At 41.3% G+C, this 19,735-nt stretch overlaps 1 protein-coding gene across 4 annotated transcripts in view; it reads left to right on the top strand.

Annotated features, from left to right (window-relative positions):
• The window catches only part of nr3c2 (nuclear receptor subfamily 3, group C, member 2), a 382,882-nt gene that overhangs the window by 282,455 nt on the left and 80,692 nt on the right, over positions 1–19,735 (top strand). The window contains exon 6 of one of the 4 annotated variants that reach the window (XM_072256045.1): positions 14,842–15,053. The exons of the other annotated variants lie outside the window; for them this stretch is intronic. Coding sequence (XP_072112146.1) covers positions 14,842–14,882 — 41 coding nt within the window. The 3' untranslated portion in view covers positions 14,883–15,053. Of the gene's footprint in view, positions 1–14,841; positions 15,054–19,735 lie in introns of those variants that run through there. 4 annotated transcript variants of the gene reach the window in all.

The following is a 19,735-nucleotide window of genomic DNA, read 5'->3' as shown; positions in this document are numbered from 1 at the left end:
AATTTATCATAAAAGTTTTAGCCAGAGATTATGTTTGAGAAAAAGCCAATCTCTGCACATTAAAAACCCAATATGCAGTAAAGTTATAATTATTTATAGGTTATTTTATTAATGTTTATATTGGATGAATAACAGCTAAAATCCCTGGCAGAACTCTCATGCAATTCTTTGAGAAGTGACATGGTATCTTTTGCATGTATCTGAGAGGACTGAGCTTCATCTGTTTAGTGTCCCTTCCAAAAAAGAGACTTCCAGCCGTGTTGCAGCTCCTCCAAATTGCACAGAAGGGCCTGGTAGAATTATTCGTGTAATTCACTGGAGAATTACCGGATTCAAAACTATCTTACTCAGGGGAGGGTATTGGTAGTTAGCCACGTTTGCCATCTAATTTTATGTGGAGTGTGGAAATCTTGCTCTGATAATTCAGCAAACCTCAGGTTTAACAAGGGAAATGACAACATAATATACTGTATTTGGAAATTCTTAAATGAGTCACTAATTTTACCTAGGAAGTATAAATCTTCTATACAGCTCTATCCACAGTGAGAATGTTTTGAGATTGTGCAAGGCATACTCGCATATATAAATGCAAGTATACATTTTTATTAGTTACACCATCTAACCCACACTGTCAAAAAAAATGACAATGACCGATAACCCGACTTGAATTCTACATTTCTCCCAATGTTATCCCCCATTTCATTTACAGTTTCTCTGTATGTTCTTCGGTCATCTGTATGGAAAGGAATAGAGGGAACACGCCGGGGTAAGAGTAGTAACATTTAAACAGTTTGGATATCAGGAAATACACAGGAAAGCCACAATGGAAATAGAGGGAAATGTACAGGAAATATTTTGAATAGACCATATATCATCTCTAACTGCCCATCATCAACCTGTATCAATTTATTTAATAATTGGTCTTGCATGTAGCACATAGCACATCCAAGATCTGAACTTCAGGTCTTTGTGTCATATTCAGTGACCACCATAAAAAACAAGATCTGTTTGATTAATTGTTCTCATGGGCTCAAGTATCTGCCAGTTGACATTATTAATCAGGAAGAGCAACTAACCACTATGAAGCCAATCAACCAAAACACTCAGATCATTTTTGCAAAATGGTTTCAGTTTTAATACTGCTTTCCACATGGCCAGAGCATAATACCACTGCTAATTAAAATTACAACATAATAAATATATTTTGAAATTCTTTAGTGAGTCATTGCTTTGATCTGTAAGTCGTAGATCCATTGCAACCCTCAGTGACTGCATTGCAAAAGTACTTCATTGCTTGTAAAATGTTTTGATATGTCTTGGGATTGTGACAGGCACTGTATAAATGCAAGTATTAGAGCTACCCACACCATCCAACCCCACACAGACCAGGAGAGACTTCTAGATCTGCTTCATTTCTCCTTGGTATTTTTTGCAATATTTCCACAGGCCTACACGTGTGTGAGGACTGTGCATTAGAAACATAGAAACATTGAAAACCTACAGCAATACAGGCCCTTTGGCCCACAAAGTTGTGCCGAACATGTCCCTACCTTAGAAATTACTAGGCTTACCCATAGCCCTCTATTTTTCTAAGCTCCATGTACCTCCAAAAGTCTCTTAAAAGACCCTATCATATCTGCCTCCACCACCGTTGCCAGCAGCCCATTCCATGCACTCACCACTCTCTGCGTAAAAAACTTATACCTGACATCTCCTCTGTACCTACTTCCCAGCACCTTAAACCTGTGTCCTCTTGTGGCAACCTTTTCAGCCCTGGGGAAAAACCTCTGACTATCCACACGACCAATGCCTCTCATCATCTTATACACCTCTATCAGGTCACCTCTCATCCTCCGTCACTCCAAGGAGAAAAGGCCGAGTTCACTCAACCTGTTTTCATAAGGCATGCTCCTCAATCCAGGCAATATCCTTGTAAATCTCCTCTGCACCCTTTCTATGATTTCTACATCCTTCCTATACTGAGGCGACCAGAACTGAGCACAGTACTCTAAGTGGGGTCTTACCAGGGTCCATGCATGTGCCTACGTTCTGATCTTGGTGGTGCAAATCTCTTCTCTTCATGATGTAGTCAGTTTTGCTCACTACATGCTTCACTAAGCTATTCGTACTGCAGGCCTGGATCTCTAATTCTGAGAACAGTGCTGATTTCAACATGAGATTACAATTGCCTGAGGACAGCAGATGCCAGCATGAACTGTACTAGTTTTGCGGGTTGGGATCAGACAGAGAGTAATGGGAGATGGGGTTAGAGGGGGAGAGTGTAGGTGATGTGGACTAAGAATGGACATATGATAACAAGGGAAGGTGACCCATTGACTGATAGGACTCAGGGATTGCAGGATAAGAACAGGCCCTTAACCCGACACACTATAAAATTAAATCATAGCTGATATGTACCTCAACTCCATTTCTCCATTTTCCTTAGTACTCTTACCAAAGAAGTCTACTGATCACAGTCGATATTCAATTACTTCAGCATTCATTACGTTTAGGAGAGTATATTTCAAATGTTGGGAGTTAAGATCAAAGTTTTATAGAACAGTACAATAATTTGTACTATTTACCAGCCCCTTCTGATGAAGACCAATATTTCACCGGTCCTTTTGTTCATATTTTATATCTGTCAGCTTTTAATAATTTCTAAATTTGAGTTGCTGAAATTCTGTTGTTTGGATAAAATTATTGCTCTTTAAACAAAATCATACATTGTCTCAATTTATCCTATTTTATATTCTATTATTTTCATTCTATTAAGTTTTTCTTTTGAAGTGAGGTTTAGAATTGTTTCAATCATTTCTCATTTACGTGCTGGATCACCATAGAAGAAATGACTGTCGGGGGGGACTTCCGGGGCATCAAGGGAATGGCGGCGTAAGGAAAAGGTCTCTCGACAAAAAAGAAAGTAAACTGCCCCATAATCGAATTTAGACAAATACTTAATATTGCATAACTATATTAATAAAAGGGGCAAGGATGATGTCTAAGAACAAGATTAAAAAGTCTGCTCCGAAGGCTGATAAACATAAAGAGACGCAGCAAGGCGACGGGCCTAGCTCCCCCACGGCAAGCCAGGACGGAGATAATGAGGGGGAATCAGTGACTCTGTCCTTGATTCTCGGAGAGATTCGCGAGTTCCGACAAGATAACAGCAAACAGCTGGAAGATATTAAAGGAGAAATAGTAAAAACTAACTCGCGGATAGATGAAGCCGAAGCAAGGATTGTTGGAATTGAAGAGAAGCTACAAAACGCAGAGGAGGTGATAGCAGAAATGCTGAAGCTGCAAGACCAGCTCCAGTGGAAACTAATAGATCAAGAAGGCCGCTCGAGAAGGGAAAATGTGAGGATTTACGGAGTTCCCGAAGGAACTGAAGGTAAACCCAGGTTGATGATTCCCTTCGTGGAGAAGCTACTTAGAGAGAACCTTGATATACCGGCCGCAAAAGACCTACAGATGGAAAGAGCTCACCACGCGTTGGCACCATAGCCTCCAGCAGACGCCCAGCCCAGATCGATTCTGGACAGATTTCTCAGTTACAGAACGAAGGAAGAGGTGCTTAAAAGGGCATGGCAAAAGAAAGGTTTCATGTGGAACAACTGTAAAATCAGTTTAGACCACGACTACACACCGGGGATTCTTGCCAGACGGAAGGAATATACGGAAACACGGAGAGTCCTGAAGGAAAACAACATCAGATTGCAGACCCTGTATCCAGCTCGGCTGAGAGTCTTTTACGACGAAGGGACAAAAACTTACGCTACGGTGGAGGAGGCAACATTGGACCTGGCGGATCGGGGACTACCTATTAAAGTTATCACCCAACCGGAGTCGCTACTGGAGAGGCAGAAGTCGTGGCAGTTAGTGGGGTGAGGACGCTCCACTCGAACCAGTGTGTCAAACTACAAGGAAAAGCTGCAAATATTCAGACGCAAATGTACAGAGAACACAGATTAATTAAGAGAAATGACTGAAAAGAGTAAATCAGACTTAAAGGTAAAATGAAAACTGGTAACTGAAAATAAACTAGACGGAATAACTTGAATGATAGCAATATGGTCGAGACATAAATAGGAGAAAATTCTCTATGATTATTCAAACTGCTGAGGGCCCTCTAACACAGGGTGAAGATAGAGGTTATCCCTCTGAACTGAGGCGGGTCGGTGCTCAGGCCTCACTGTAGGAAGTCGGGAAAAATTTTCAAATGTTGCACGTTCAAAAATGTCTAGGGTGTGGTTATATGTCTTGGTTTACTGTTGAGAAGGGATTGCTTACTGTTTGGTTAGAAAAGGAGAGTTTTTTTTTCTACTAGAGAAAAATGCAAACTGAATTGGTAAAAATAATTTCCTATAACGTTAATGGGGTTTTGAATCCAATTAAAAGAAATAAGATTATGTCTAAATTGAAAAAAGAGAGGGCACAAATAGCTTTCCTCCAGGAAACACATATGAGCCAATCTGAACATGGAAAATTAAAAAGAATGGGCTTTAAGCATGTATTTTATTCATCATATAAATTGAGTCACAAAAGAGGGATAGCTACTTTAATAATCAAGTACCCTTAATTATGAACATATTTCAGAGACTAGAGACAAAGAAGGACGGTTCGTAAAAATCACAGGAAGAATAGAAGGTACAGAAATAACATTGCTGAATGTTTATGCTCCTCCAGGTTGTGAATGGTCATTTTATAGACACATTTTTGACCTAATGGTCAGTTCTCAATGGGTAGTAATTTGTGGAGGGGATTTTAATATTAGATTAAATCCTATATTAGATTCTTCAAGAATAGTTACTCAGAATAAACCTCTGACTCGGAAAGTGAATTCATTGATGGAGGAGTTGGGAATTATAGATGTCTGGAGGGAATTACACCCTACTAGTAAAGATTATACATATTACTCTTTCCCTCATTCAGCCTATTCAAGGATAGACTATTTCTTTATCTTTAATACAGATAGACTCAGGATAAAAAACTGTAATATTGCAACAATTGATCTGTCGGATCATAGCCCAGTCTCTATGTCTCTAATCCTGGAAAGGAAAATGAGGAAAACACTATGGAGGCTAAACTCACATATACTCAATAACCCGAAAGTAATGGAGAGATTAAGGGGAGAAATCAATATCTAGACCTTAATGACACGGGAGAAACATCACCAGTGATCTTATGGGATACATTGAAAGCTGTACTGAGAGGGAAAATTATTTCCATTACCACTCACATGAAAAAAACCAATGCACAAAAATTAGCAGACCTTCAAGGAAAATTAAAACAACTTCAAGTTGTAGATAGCAACAAAAGTAATTCAAATCGAAAACAGGAAATTAGGAAATTGCAAAGTGAAATTGACGATATTTATACGTTGGAAACTCAAAGAAATTTTCTTTACCTGAGACAAAAGAATTATGAAGTAGGAGGTAAATCAGCTAGATTATTAGCATATAAATTACGAAAACAACAAGCAGACAATACAATTCATAAAATAAAGAATCCAAAGACAAAGCTTGTGGAGAGTACAATAGGGAAAATTCAAGAGAGTTTTGAAACATATTATCGAGAGCTGTACTCCCAACCCCGGGCCCCCAATGAGCCCTATATAGACAGTGTATTGAATTTTTTAGATCTACCTAAACTTACAGATTTACAAAATGAAAGTTTATTAGAACCAGTAACTGTCAAAGAACTGAACGTGGCCATCTCTAGGTTAAAGGCTGGAAAGTCTCCGGGTTCTGATGGGTTTACCTCAGAGTGGTACAAGTCCCTGAAGACACGTTAGCCCCATTACTACTTAACAGCTTTAATTGGATCTTGCAGAGAGGAGAAACTCCACCTTCCTGGAGAGAAGCGATTATTTCAGTTATTCCTAAAGAGGGTAAAGATAAACTAGAATGTGGCAATTATCGGCCAATTAGTGTTCTTAATTTAGATTACAAACTATTTACATCTATATTAGCGCGCAGATTGGAAAAGCTTTTACCTGGCCTAATCCACTTAGACCAGACTGGATTTATTCAACAAAGACAAACACAGGACAACATAAGGAGAACTCTGCACATATTAGAACAGGTTAATAAGAACGAGACAGAGACAATGGTAGTAGGATTGGACGCTGAGAAAGCTTTTGATTCGGTTAGTTGGGCATTCCTATACAGAGTGTTAGGCAGATTTGGCTTTCAAGAAAAGTTTATTAAAGTAATTCAGACTCTATATGACAGCCCTACAGCCCGAATTAAGATAAATGGGGACCTCTCTGACTCCTTCATCTTAGAGAGAGGCACTAGACAGGGATGCCCAATTTCTCCTCTCCTTTTTGCGCTATATATTGAACCGCTTGCCCAACTAATAAGACAGAGCAAAATCGTAAAAGATATCAAGGTGGCAGGGATTGAACAGAAAGTGGCGTTATTCGCAGATGATGATTTGGTCTATCTGAGTGAACCAGAAAAATCATTTATAGGACTGTTTACACTGTTGGATGACTTTGGGAAAATATTAGGTTATAAAATAAATGTAAAGAAAACGCAGGTTATGTCCCTAAATTATACACCATCCAAAAAATTGCAGGATACATATGATCTTAAGTGGGAAGCTAAATCATTAAAATATTTAGGAATAACCCTGCCAAAGGATCTTTCAACGCTGTCACAGGTAAATTATGGGTCATTAATCTCAGAGATAAAAACAGATATGCATAGATGGAATCTTATCCCCTTTTTAAGTTTAAATTCAAGGATAAATACTATAAAAATGAATATTCTTCCTCGGTTATTGTATCTTTTCCGTACTTTACTGGTGGAGGTGGATGATAATCAATTCAGGGAATGGGACAAATGGATTGCCCGCTTCATTTGGCAAGGAAAGAAACCTAGAATTCGATATAACACCTTACAGTTAGGGAAGGAAGGAGGAGGTATGGTTCTTCCTTGCCTGAGAAATTATTTTTATGCCTCACAGATAACCCCTCTGTTATATTGGTGTAATAGGGAATATAAGGCTAGATGGAAGGAAATAGAATTTGGATTAGTTGACAGTTTTCCTCTTCAGGCCTCAATAGCTGACAAAGGATTGATGGCCCAGTTGGAAAAATTTAAAAACGCTTGGATAAATCTTACATTAAAAGTATGGCAGAAGGTGGTTAATTCATGTGGAATTAATAACATGTTAAAACTCTTTAGATGGTGTGCATATGATACCGAATTCCTTCCCAACAGAGGAGATAAAAGATTTGAGCTATGGATAAAGAAAGGTCTTACAACCTACCTCTCATTTATAGATAAAAGAGTATTACAAAGTTTCCAAATCCTGCAGGACAAACATGGCCTAGAACATAATGACTTTTTTAGGTACCTTCAAGTACGAAACTATGTTAACCAGAGTTGTAGATATACAGACCTATCAACAGTAGAATTAGAATTTTTCAAGATTCTGAATTCGGCTTGCAGTTCAATACCTAGTAAATCAGTTTCTCGATTATATAATGCACTCTCCCATGCTAAAAATGTAAATACACTGTATATTAAAGAGAAGTGGGAGAAAGAAGCGGGGTTGGTACTTTCAGAGGAGGCTTGGGAGAAAATCTGCAGCTTTCAATGGTCCCCGACTAATTCTTTGACTTGGAGAGAACATTGTTGGAAAAACATTATAAGATACTTCAAGACCCCATATCAGGAAAAATATAAAGATACAAATGTGATGTGTTGGAGAAGGTGCGGCTCCAAGGAGGCAAATCATTTTCATATTTTTTGGGATTGCCCTAAATTAAGTCTATTTTGGGAAGGTATTCATAGAACATTAGTTAAGGTACTTAGGTCCCAGATACCTCTGAACTTTGAGACGCTCTTATTGGGGCATGTATTGTTTCTTGAACAGAAGGAAGATATAAAGTTGCTGCAGGCCCTCTTAGCGGCAAGTAAGAAATCAATCACTAGAAAATGGCTAAATCCAATACCACCTACATTAGAAGATTGGTACGAAATTATCTTGGAAATATTTAAAATGGAAAAGTTGACTTACTCCCTGAGAACTCAAAAAGAAAAACTTTATCAAATCTGGAATAAATGGATTGAATATATAACCCCAATGCGAGCAGACTTTAGATGACTCTCCTAATGACTTATACTGCTCTTCTCATCAACACAGTAATATTGCTAACGTAAGCACCCCTAGTCTAAATGTTTGTTTTTTTTTGTTTTCTTTTGGAAAATAGAGAATTAACACAAGTAAAGGGAAAGATTTGGGAAAGGGATAAAAAAATGAAAAAATTAAGTAAATAAGTACATAGGGATTGGATAATTATGTCTGCGGGCAGGAGCAAGCATGAACAAATTAGGATATAAACACCTACAATGGTTGATACATAGGCTTATATACAACATTTTGGACCAGTAGAAATGGTCCAGAAGGGTTATATGGAAACTATTATTACCATTTTTCTTAACAACTAATTCCATTACTTAGCCTAATAGGTTAGATTTACCACAGTACATAATTATCTACTTAAATGTTTATTTTCCTTTTATATCATCTCAATGTGTACTTAAGAATGTGTAAATAATTGTAGTTTTATACATATAAAAAAATGGAAAAGGTTATATGTGTGAAAAAAGTACATGATATTTGTGAATTCCTTATCCAAATAAAAATAAAATTAAAAAAAAGAAGAAATGACTGTCAGGTGCTGTAATTATATCTCCCATTTGCCTGCTCTTCAGTGTTTCACAAGTAACCTGGTAAAAAGTAAAAGTTGTTGACCATTGAATTGGAGTCTTTGACAAGGTCCCACATGAAAGGCTGGACCAAAAGATTGGACCCATGAGATTCAAGACAAGTTGGCAAATTAGATCCAATGTGGCTTTGTAGTAAGAGACATAGAGTGAAGCAGAAGGTTGTTTTAGTGATTAAAATCTTGTGACCATAGTGATGATTGCTGGGACACTCAATGTTTGTCATATAGAACCTCAGGAGAACTAGTGAGGTAGATTCAAAATTAGCTTGGAGGTGGAAAGCAGAGGATGTTTTTTGAAAGTTTCTCAGAATACAGGCTGGTGAGTAGTGTTGTGCCACTGGGGTCAGTGTTGGTCCCTTATTATTCATGATTTATATAAATAATTCGGCTTCAAATGCAAAGATCAGTAAGTTTGTGGATGATACGAAATTACGAGATGCTGATACTGAAGATTATTGTAGATTGCAGGGGGATGTTGATCAACTAGGGAAGTGGGACGAATCAGGTAAGTGTGAGGTGATGCATTTTGGAAAGTCAGTGTAGGTATGAATGGTAGGGCACCAGTAAATGCAAAAGAACAGAGGGACGTAGGAGCACAAGTACTTAGTTCATTGAAACCGTAGACATGGGTTGGGGTGGTGAAAGGAGGGTTTTGCACACTGGTCCTTATCAGTCAAGGCACTGAGAAACAGAGTTGGGATATGACTGGATGTTGCAGTTGTACTAATCATTGGTGAGTCCATACCTCGAGTAGTGTGTATAGTTTTGGTTACTCTGGTATGGAAAAAATGGAAAGAGTGCAAGAAAGATTGAGGATGTCGCCAGGACTAGAGGGCCTGAGTTATAGGGAGACTTTGGCTGGACTAGGTCTTTATTCCTTAGAACATATAAAAAAAAATGGATGACCTTATAGAAATGTTTAAAATTATCAGAGGCATAGATAAGGTGGATGCAACAGTCTTTTCCCCAGGGTAGGTGAGTCCAAAACTAGGAACCATAAATTTAGGATGAGAGGGGAAAGACTTGAAAGTAACCTGAAAGACAACTTTTTCACACAAGAGATGGTGAGTATATGGAATGAGATTCCAGAAGAAGTGGTTGAGGCAAATGCAATAGTGTTACTCAAGAAGCACTTGGATAGGTGCATGGGGGGCATCATTTCTAGAGATATGGGCCAAATGCAGAAAATTGGGACTTGCTGGTTGGGCACTGTGGTTGGCATGGACTTGTTGGGTCAAAGGACCTGCGTCTGTGCTGTATTGCTTTGTCTGTGACTAGACATCAACGATTTGGATATGAATGTAGGCGGTATGAATAGTAACCTTGCAGATGGCATAGAAACTGGTGTGATGTTGTTTATGAGGAGGTTGCAAAACAATATTGTTTAGCTGTAAAATTGAACAAAACAGTGGCAGATGGATTTTAATCCTGATATGTGTAAATTAGGTCTCTTAATAATGGTGCAGATGTCATGAGCAGTAGGTTCCTTATGAGAATTAAGGAAACGAGACCTTGGTGTACCTGTCTATGGATCACTGAAGACACGGGTGGATAAGATGGTGAAAAAGTCAAATGGGATGCTGGCTAGTCGAAGTGTAGAATATAAGAGCATAGAGGTCATTGTCCAACGTTTTTAAACATTATTTGTCCATAGCTGGAGTATTGCATGCAGTTCTGGTTGTGACACTGCCAAAGGTATGTGACTGCACTAGAGAGGGTACAGAGGAAATGTTCCCTGGTATGGAATGTTTCAGATATGAAGAGATGAGCTGAGGTGGTTTTCCTTGGGGCAGAAGGGACTGAGAGGGCATCTGTTCAGAAATCTATATACTACTAAAACTCTCATGCTCTGTCTGTCTGTTTGTGACCTCCAATTAGCGCAAACGGTGCATTAGAGCGGCACTTGTTTTGGCTAAATCAAATTAAAATGCGCTAACTTACAGAATGCGGGCAAAGTTCATTGAAACCGTAGACATGGGTTGGGGTGGTGAAAAGAGGGTTTTGCGCACTGGTCCTTATCAGTCAGGGCACTGAGCATAGAAGTTGGGATATTACTGGTTGTTGCAGTTGTACTAATCATTGGTGAGTCCATACCTTGAGAAGAAGGGCTATATATTCGTATAAAATTGCTTGTTCGCCAAAAATCAACAGGCTGCCTTTCACCCGAGACCCGATCAGCCATCATGGAAATTGGGACGCCACGGCCCGACGCATGCACACGGCCAGCCTCAGCTGCGTCTCACGATGCTCACAGAGCCACTTCACCTTCCACGGAGACCGTGACGCCACAGCCCAACACATGTGCACAGCCAGTCTCAGCAGCTTTAAGGCTTTGGTGTTACTGCTTCCTATCTTCTCTCAAGCATTAGGGTAAAAATATATGGATAGCCTAATTATGCCGCGTGGAAAGAGAAGGGGGACATTATGGTCAAGAGATGATGCCAAACGTCGTCAGGAAGTGGCAAGGAGAGGGGAGGGAGAGAACAACAATCAGATGAGGCCAGGGTCGCACGACTCCAGGATCAAAGAGTCAGGACAAAAAAGATGAGAGAAGATGAGACAGAGGAGGACAGGCATGCACGTCTCCAAAATGACAACAATAGGCACAGACGGAGGAGAGAACAAGGATCCGATGAGGCCAGGGTCGCACGACTCCAGGATCAAAGAGTCAGGACAAAAAAGATGAGACAGAGGAGGACAGGCATGCACGTCTCCAAAATGACAACAATAGGCATAGACTGAGGAGAGAACAAGGATCCGATCAGGCCAGGGCCGCACGACTCCAGGATCAGAGAGAAAGAACAAATGGTAGAAGAGATGAAGAGACGAAGGATGAAAGGGCTGCACGTCTCCAGAATGACAAAAGCAGGCAGAGAAGGAAGAGAGAGGAAGAGACAGAGGAGAAAAGGAAAGATCAACTCGAGAATATGCAGCACAGAGTAATTATTGCGAGAGTTGCTGAAGACGACAATGGCCGCTTTTGACGACAATACCTCGACAGAGAAAGAGCAAAGCAAAATGCACGACTCGCATGCCGTCACATTTCTGCTGATGTTGGTTCGATGACCAGAGTATGCCGCACTCTCGTGCCTTCCTATTCACTGGAGAAACCACACATTTCTGCTGTACGAAGGGAAAGGTCAGGATAGGCAATTTGTAGCCTCGACCTAATGAACTCCTCAATTTGTACAGCAATGATGCACCTATTGCAAACGAGTTCAGGAAGAACATCAAACAATACAATTGCCTCTTCCAAATGACATCCTTTGGTGCCAAAGAAGTCATTCCAACTAGGAATCGATGGAATCCTTCTGTGATTATTCAAGGCCAAGTCCATCGTTACATCGGACATTTAATTCCAGACCCGACCCAGCAAGCCTCTTTCCTTCAAATTTACTTCATGGATACTTAATGTTCATTCTGGTCACATATTTGTCTTGCTATGCATCTTTCTTCTTTAATAAGCTGAGTTTTTCTTCTTTAATTTCCAAATCAAAGAGATAGCAATAGCATTCAGGAAAATTTAATGTTCTGGTCACATCAGACTGTACTACCCTTCTCTCAAAGGGCGCCCCAACGGGTCACCCCGTTGTCTAGTACAACATTATAAGGAACATAAACAAGGTAGATAGTTAGAAAATTTTCACCATAATCGAGTTATCTAAAGCCAGACAACATGCATTTAAGGTGAAGAGTAAAAACAATTATCACCCAGAGGATGGTGGAATCTGGAATACATTCCTGAGAAGGTAGTGGATCTAGATATTCTCCAAACATTTAAAACGTCAAGGAAAACACCTGAATTATCAAGGCATAGAAGGCTTTGGACCAGTGCTGGTAACTGGGATTAGTATAAATGGGTACTGGGCATGGTGGACCAAAGGTCTTGTTTCTGAGTGGTTTGACTTTATGACACTAACAGTTGCAGTGTAGACACAACTCTTCAGCGACTTGGATCCAGCAGACTTTTGGTTACCTCATTACCTGTAATGAATCTTGGAGAGAGAGGCTGGGAGCATCAGTGAGTGTTCTGGCTCTTACAGGGTAGTAGAGGGCCTAGTTTGTATTTTGTTAAGTAAACAAAGGGCTACATTTTAATTTATAGAGATGTGTGGACTTGGGAGTTTGTGAGGTTTAAAACCAGTGTAAGTCAAGAGGTCCATACTGTTGAATTTTGCATTTAAATGCTCTCTGTAAGTCTACACGTGTCTGAACTCACTTGGGAGAAGCTGGTTATCAATTTCAGTATTATAATCACTCAATTATAGCAATAATAACACAAGTTTTTCGATTTAATCTGTGTGTCCGCTGGTTTCCCAGGCTTCCTGGAACTGGGCAGTGAGAACACAGGGGCAATTGAGGAGGTTGAAAGCACGACAGAAATACATGCCAAAAATTACTGAAAGCCAGCAGCTGCTTTCTTGCCTGCTTCTGCTAAAGGCTTGTTTGCCATATTTGTGCTGATATTTGTTCTGACCACTGTGGAGATTTATATATCTGATCTATGCTTTTGAGTTCTGATCTATCAAATTACCTCGTGTGCTGCTTATGCAGTGTTACTTTAGGCCTCATTTGAGGATCAAGATTACCAGCAGAATCGGGAGCTTTGCCAGCAAAACCATCACCGGCAGGAACAGGAACATCTTCAGTAGTGCCACCACCCACCTGCAGAACCAGGGGTGGCTCTGGCAGCAGCGGGAGCAGGAGCTGCATCAAGAGCACCACTGCAGCAGCCGGGAACACCACTAACCAGAGCAGGAACTCTTACAGGCAGATCCAGCACTGGCAGGAACATCACAAGCAGGAGCAGCATCATCGCCGGCAGAAACATCAGCAGCTGGGGCAACAACACCCACAGCAAGAGCTGTCCGACCTGGAGCAACGCCACTAGGAGAAATAGCTGTACCAGCAGGATCACTGTCAGCAAGGGCAGCAACAGCTGGAGCTACGTCGCCAGAAATGGAAGCAGGGCCTGCAGCACCTCCACCTTCTGCGAGGAATAAAAAGACAGCCAGCAGGACGGCTCACGTGGCTCATCCCCTGCTGGAATAGCAGCACCAGGTACGGGTGCCCTGAAAGCTGTACTACAGCTGGAGCCTGCTCCAACACCGAATGAAGATGATCAACTGGACCAGCAGCATGAGGTGCAGTAGGCCCAACACTACAGTGGCATACAGAAGTTTGGGCGCCCCTGGTCAAAATTTCTGTTACTGTGACTAGCTAAGCAAGTAAAAGATGAACTGATTTCCAAAAGGCATAAAGTTAAAGATGACACATTTCTTTAATTTTTTAAGCAAGAAAACTTATTTATTTCCATCTTTTACAGTCTCAGAATAACAAAAAAGGAAAAGGGCCGGAAGCAAGAGTTTGGGCACCCTGCATGGCAGTACTTAGTAACACCCTCTTTGGCAAGTATCACAGCGTGTATACGCTTTTTGTCACCAGCTAAGAGTCTTTCAGATCTTGTTTGGGGGATTTTCGCCCATTCTTCCTTGCAAAAAGCTTCTAGTTCTGTGAGATTCTTCGGTTGTCTTGCATGCACTGCTCTTTTGAGGTGAATCCACAGATTTTCGATGATGTTTAGGGTCAGGGGACTGTGAGGGCCATGGCAAAACCTTCAGCTTGTGCCTCTTGAGGTAGTCCATTGTGAATTTTGAGGTGTGTTTCGATTCATTATCCTGTTGTAGAAGCCATCGTCTTTTCATCTTCGGCTTTTTTACAGATGGTGTGATGTTTGCTTCTAGAATTTGCTGGTATTTCATTGAATTCATTCTTCTTTCTACCAGTAAATGTTCCCCAAGCCACTGGCTGCAACACAAGCCCAAAGCATGATCGATCCACCCCCGTGCTTAACAGTTGGAGAGGGGTTCTTTTCATGAAGTTCTGCACCCTTCTTTTCTCCAAACATACCTTTGCTCATTGCGGCCAAAAAGTTCTATTCAAAAGGTTCAAAGGAACATCTAAACAAGCCTGATGCATTTTGAAACAAGTCCTGTTTTCTGTTGAAGTTAAAATAGAACAGAGGAGCAGTATTTCAGATCAGTGGCCTTTCATCAGAGTGACCTTGCCGACTTTGTATTTCTGTTTTATTTCAGCACTTGCACTGATTTCCCTTCTGGATTACTGGATTGCTTGAACTTTTTGAGAGCTGACCAAGAAGATTGACCAGGATAGAGCAGTGGATGTTGTCTACCTGGATTTACAAAGGGATAACTTCACTCAACTTCACTCGCCCCATCACTGAAGTGTTTCCACAAACTCTGGACTCACATTCAAGGACTCTTCATCACACGTTTTTGATACTTATTGCTTATTTATTTATTATTATTAACATTTCTTTTGTTTTCTCTCTTTTAGTATTTGCACAGTTTGGTGCCTTTTGCACATTAGTTGTTTGTCCATCATGTTTTGTGTGGTTTTTCCAAGATTCTGTTGTGTTTCTTATACTTACAGTGAATGCTCACAAGAAAATGAATCTCAGGGCGGTATATGGTGATATATATACACTTTGATGATTAAGTTACCTTGAACTTTGTCAAGGTCCTGCATTGTAGGCCTCTCTGAAAGATTAGATCACAGGGATCCAGAGTGAGTGAGCCATTTAGATACAAACGAGGCTTGGTGGTATTTTGTTTTTTTAGATTGGAGGCTTATGACCAGTGGAGTGCTGCAGAGATTGCTTTTGGATCCCATATTTGTCATTTATATTAAGGATTAGATGAGAGTGCAATTGGCCTCATGAGCAAGTTTGCAGATGACACCACAATTGGAGGAAAAGTGGACAGTGAAGAATATTGTAGGACCACTGCTATAGTGGGCCAAAGAATGCCCAGTCCAGTGCAGTGGTGAGGATCAAGAAGGTATGGTCAATTGAGACAGGGGGGTGCTTACCGGACTGCTTGGAGTTGATGGACTGGACAATATTTAGGGATTCTCCTTTGAATCTGAATGAATATGCCAGAAGATAAGAGACTGGATTGGATGTACATCAGCTCTGACAGGGTTTGCAGCCTGTTACTTCCTACAAGGCAAAATTAACATCAAGAATGGCTGTGATGCTTGACCCGCAGATGGACTCAACATCTTTAATCCACACTTTGAAAGGGAGAATAAAACTACACCTGTGTGAATCCTTGCAGCATCTGTGATCTGTGTCTCGGATGCTGACGTCAGAACATCTTTCAAGAGGGTGAACCCTCGCAAGGTGTCAGGCACTGATGGTGTGTCTGGTAGGGCACTGAAAACCTGTGCTAACCAACTGGTGGGAGTTTTCAAGGGCACCTTCAGTCTCTCACTGCTACAGTCAGAGTTCCTATCTGTTTCAAAAGGGCGAGTACCCAAGAAGAGCAGGGTGAGTTGCTTTAATGTCTATCACCCATATTAGATTAGATTAGATTATGAGGACACACAGTCCTCTTTTATTGTCATTTAGTAATGCATGCATTAAGAAATGATACAATATTCCTCCGGTGTGATATCACAGAAACACAGGACAGACCAAAACTGAAAAACTGACAAAAACCACATAATTATAACATATAGTTACAACAGTGCAAACAATACCGTAATTTGATGAAGAGACCGTGGGCACAGCAAAAAGTTCAAAGTCTCTCGAAAGTCCCATATCTCACGCAAACGGGAGAAGGAAGAGAACTCTCCCTGCCGTACCTGACCACAGTCTGACTCTGAGTCGTCGGAAAACTTCGATCTCTGACCAGCCCTCTGACACCGAGCACCATCTCTGCCGAACGTTTCGACCCCAGCCCCGGTCGCCAGCAGCAGGCAAAGCCGTGGATTTGGGACCTTCCCTCCGGAGATTCTCGATCACACAGTAGCAGCGGCAGCGAACCGGGCATTTCAGAAGTTAATCCAGATGTTCCTCTGTGCTCTCACGGCTGTCTGCATCAAATCAGAACTGTGCATGGCATCCTACTTACAAATACGATATCATTTCACTGGAGAGGCTACGCGTGCTGCGTCGTGCCACCATCTTCTCCTCCTCCCTCATATGCACTAACATCTACTGTGATGAGGTGCTTTGGGTAGTTGGTCATGGCCATAATCAACTCCTGCCTAAGCAAGGACCTGAACCCACTGAAATTTGCCTTTCGCCACAGTGCAATCTCACTGGCTCTCCATTCGGCTTTGGATCACCTGAACAACAGCAATACCTATGCCAGGCTGCCGTTTGCTGATTACAACTCAATATTCAACACCATCATACCCTCAGTACTAATCAACAGCTCCAAAACTTGGGCCTCTGTACCTCCTCTGCAACTGGATCCTTGACTTGCTCATCGGGGGACCACAGTCGGTGTGGTTCGGAAATAATATCTCCTCCTTTCTGAGAATCAACACTGGCGCTCCTCAAGAATCGTGCCTAGCCCACCTGTCTGCTCTCTTCATCCATGACTGTGTGGCTAAGCCTAGATTAAACACCATTTGTAAATTTGCTGATGACACAGCTATTGTTGGCAGAATTTCAGGTGTTAATGAGGAGGTTGTCTGGAGTGAGATAGATCAGCTGGTTGAGAGAAGTGCAACCTTGCACTCATCATCAGAAAGGTCAAGGAGTTGATTGTGAACTTCAGGAAGGGGAAGTCAAGGGAACACACAAGAATCTTCATCGAGGGATCAGCATTGGAAGAGGTGAACAGTTTGAAGTTCCTGGGTGCCAGCACCTCTGAAGATCTATCCTGGGTCCAACATATTGATATTATTACAAAGAAGGCAGGACAGCATCTATGTTTTCTCAGGAGTTTGCGGAGACTTAGTAAGACACCTAAGGTTCTCGCAAATTTCTGCTGATGTACCGTGGAGGGCATTCTAACGGCTGGCATTACTATTTGGTATGGAACGGCCCCTGCACAGAATTGGAAAAAGCTGCAGAAAGTTGCGAATTCAGCCAATTCCATCATGGGCTCTAGCCTCCCCAGCATCGAGGACATCTTCAAAAGGCGATGACTCAAAGGCGGCATCCATCATTAAGGACCCCCATCACCCAGACCATGCCCTCTTCTCATTCCTACCATCAAGGAGGACGTACAAGAGACTGAAGACACACACTCAACACCTTGGTAACAGCTCCTTCCCCTCCACCATCAGATTTCTGAATGAACAATGAACCCAAGAATACTACCTCAATGTTTTTGCTCTCTTTATGTACTACTTATTTATTCTTTCAAACATAATTCTGATTGCAATTTATAGTTTTTTATTATTCTGTATTGCAATGCCCTTCTGCTGCAAAACAACATATTTCACAACATATGCCAGTGGTATTAAAACTGATTCTAATTTTGAGATTGGCAGATGGAATTTAAGACAGATAGGTGTGAAGTGATGTATTTTGGAAACAAGGCCAGGAAATGCATGGTTAATGACCTGATCCAGGGAAATATTCTGCAACAGAAAGCCTTTGGGGTACAACTATGTGGTTACTTGAAATTAGCAACACAGATATACTGGGTGGTGAAGATGTACGGCATGCTTGACTTAATTGGTCAGGGCATTAAGTAGAAGAGTTGGGACATCACATTATACAGAAATTGTACATACATTAGTTAGGCCGCCACCTGGTCACCACACTGCAAGAAAGATGTGATTAAGCAAGAGAAGGTACAGAAAAGATTCACAAAGATCTTGCCTGGATTGGAGTGGAAGAGTCATTAAGCATGAAAACAGGCCCTCATGTTCACTCTGTTGCCCAACGAGCTCGTCCCATCTGCTTGTGTTTGGCCGATAACCCTCTAAGCCTCTCCTATCCATGTTCTTATCTGGGTGGCTTTTAAATGTTGCTAATGTGTCTGTGTCAACCTCTATTTTTGCAGCTTATTTCAAATATGCACCACGCTTTTTGTGGAGATGCTGCCCCGATGTCTCTTTTAAGTCTCTCACCTTTAATCTTAAATACGTAGCTCTTGTTTTTAGTGCCCCCCCCCGGGAAACAGACTATGTGTTTTCACCCTGTCTATACCGCTCTTCATCTTACATACCCTTATCATGTCACCCCTCAATTTCCTATGTTCTGGGGGTGGGGGGTGGGGTAAGGAAAGTCCTAGTCCATGCAACTTTTCCTTGTATTCAGGCCTCCAAATCCAGGCAATATCCTGACACATCTTTTGCTGTACTCTTTCTAGTTTAATAATATCTTTTCTATAACAGGTGATCAAGACTCCAGAACTGTACACAATACTCCAACATCTTATATAAATACAACATAACTTTCCAACTCCTACACTCAGTGCCCTGGCTGGTGAAGGTCAATGTTTCAAATGCCATTTTCACCACCCTGTGATGCTGCTCTCAGTGATCTATGTTCTGGCATCTTTAGGTTGTTCTGTTCCATAATTCTCCCCAGGATCTGACCATACAGTGTATAAATCCTCCTGAAATGCAATACCTCACATTTATCTAGATCAGAGGTCCCCAACCTCTTGTATGCCATGGACCAATGCCATTAATCAAGGGGTCTGTAGACCCCTGGAGAGGAACCCCTAATCTAGATTCATAGCCACTTACCATCCTCAGCCCACACTATTTAGCTGATCAAGATCCCCCATAACCTTCTACACCATCTGCAAGACTATCTATTTTAGTATCACCCGCAGACTTACAAACCATTCCTTGTACACTCATGTCCAAATTGTTTATAAAAGTTACAAACAAGGGAAGTCCCAGCACCCCTGTGACACATCACTAGACACAGGCTCCATTGTGAGAAACAGCCCTCAACCAACACCTACCATGGAGCCAATCCAGCAACTAGAGGCTTGGAGATTGAATAGGCTGGGTCTATTTTCTGTGGAGTGAAGGAGGCTGAAATGACAAGTTAGAGGTATATAAAATTATGGGAGGTACAAATAGCTTGTTTTCTATATTGATGGCGGGGGGGCAGTGGTCTAAAACTAAAGGACATGCGTTTAAGGTGAGAGGGAGGAAGTTGACAGGGATCAAAGGGATAAATTCTTCACACAAAGAGTAGTTGGT

The sequence above is a fragment of the Mobula birostris genome, chromosome 4 (genome assembly GCF_030028105.1).
Source record: "Mobula birostris isolate sMobBir1 chromosome 4, sMobBir1.hap1, whole genome shotgun sequence".
NCBI classification, from domain to species: Eukaryota; Metazoa; Chordata; class Chondrichthyes; order Myliobatiformes; family Myliobatidae; genus Mobula; species Mobula birostris.
The sequence above is the reverse complement of the archived record's forward strand: the minus strand, read 5'-3'. Positions and strand labels throughout refer to the sequence as shown.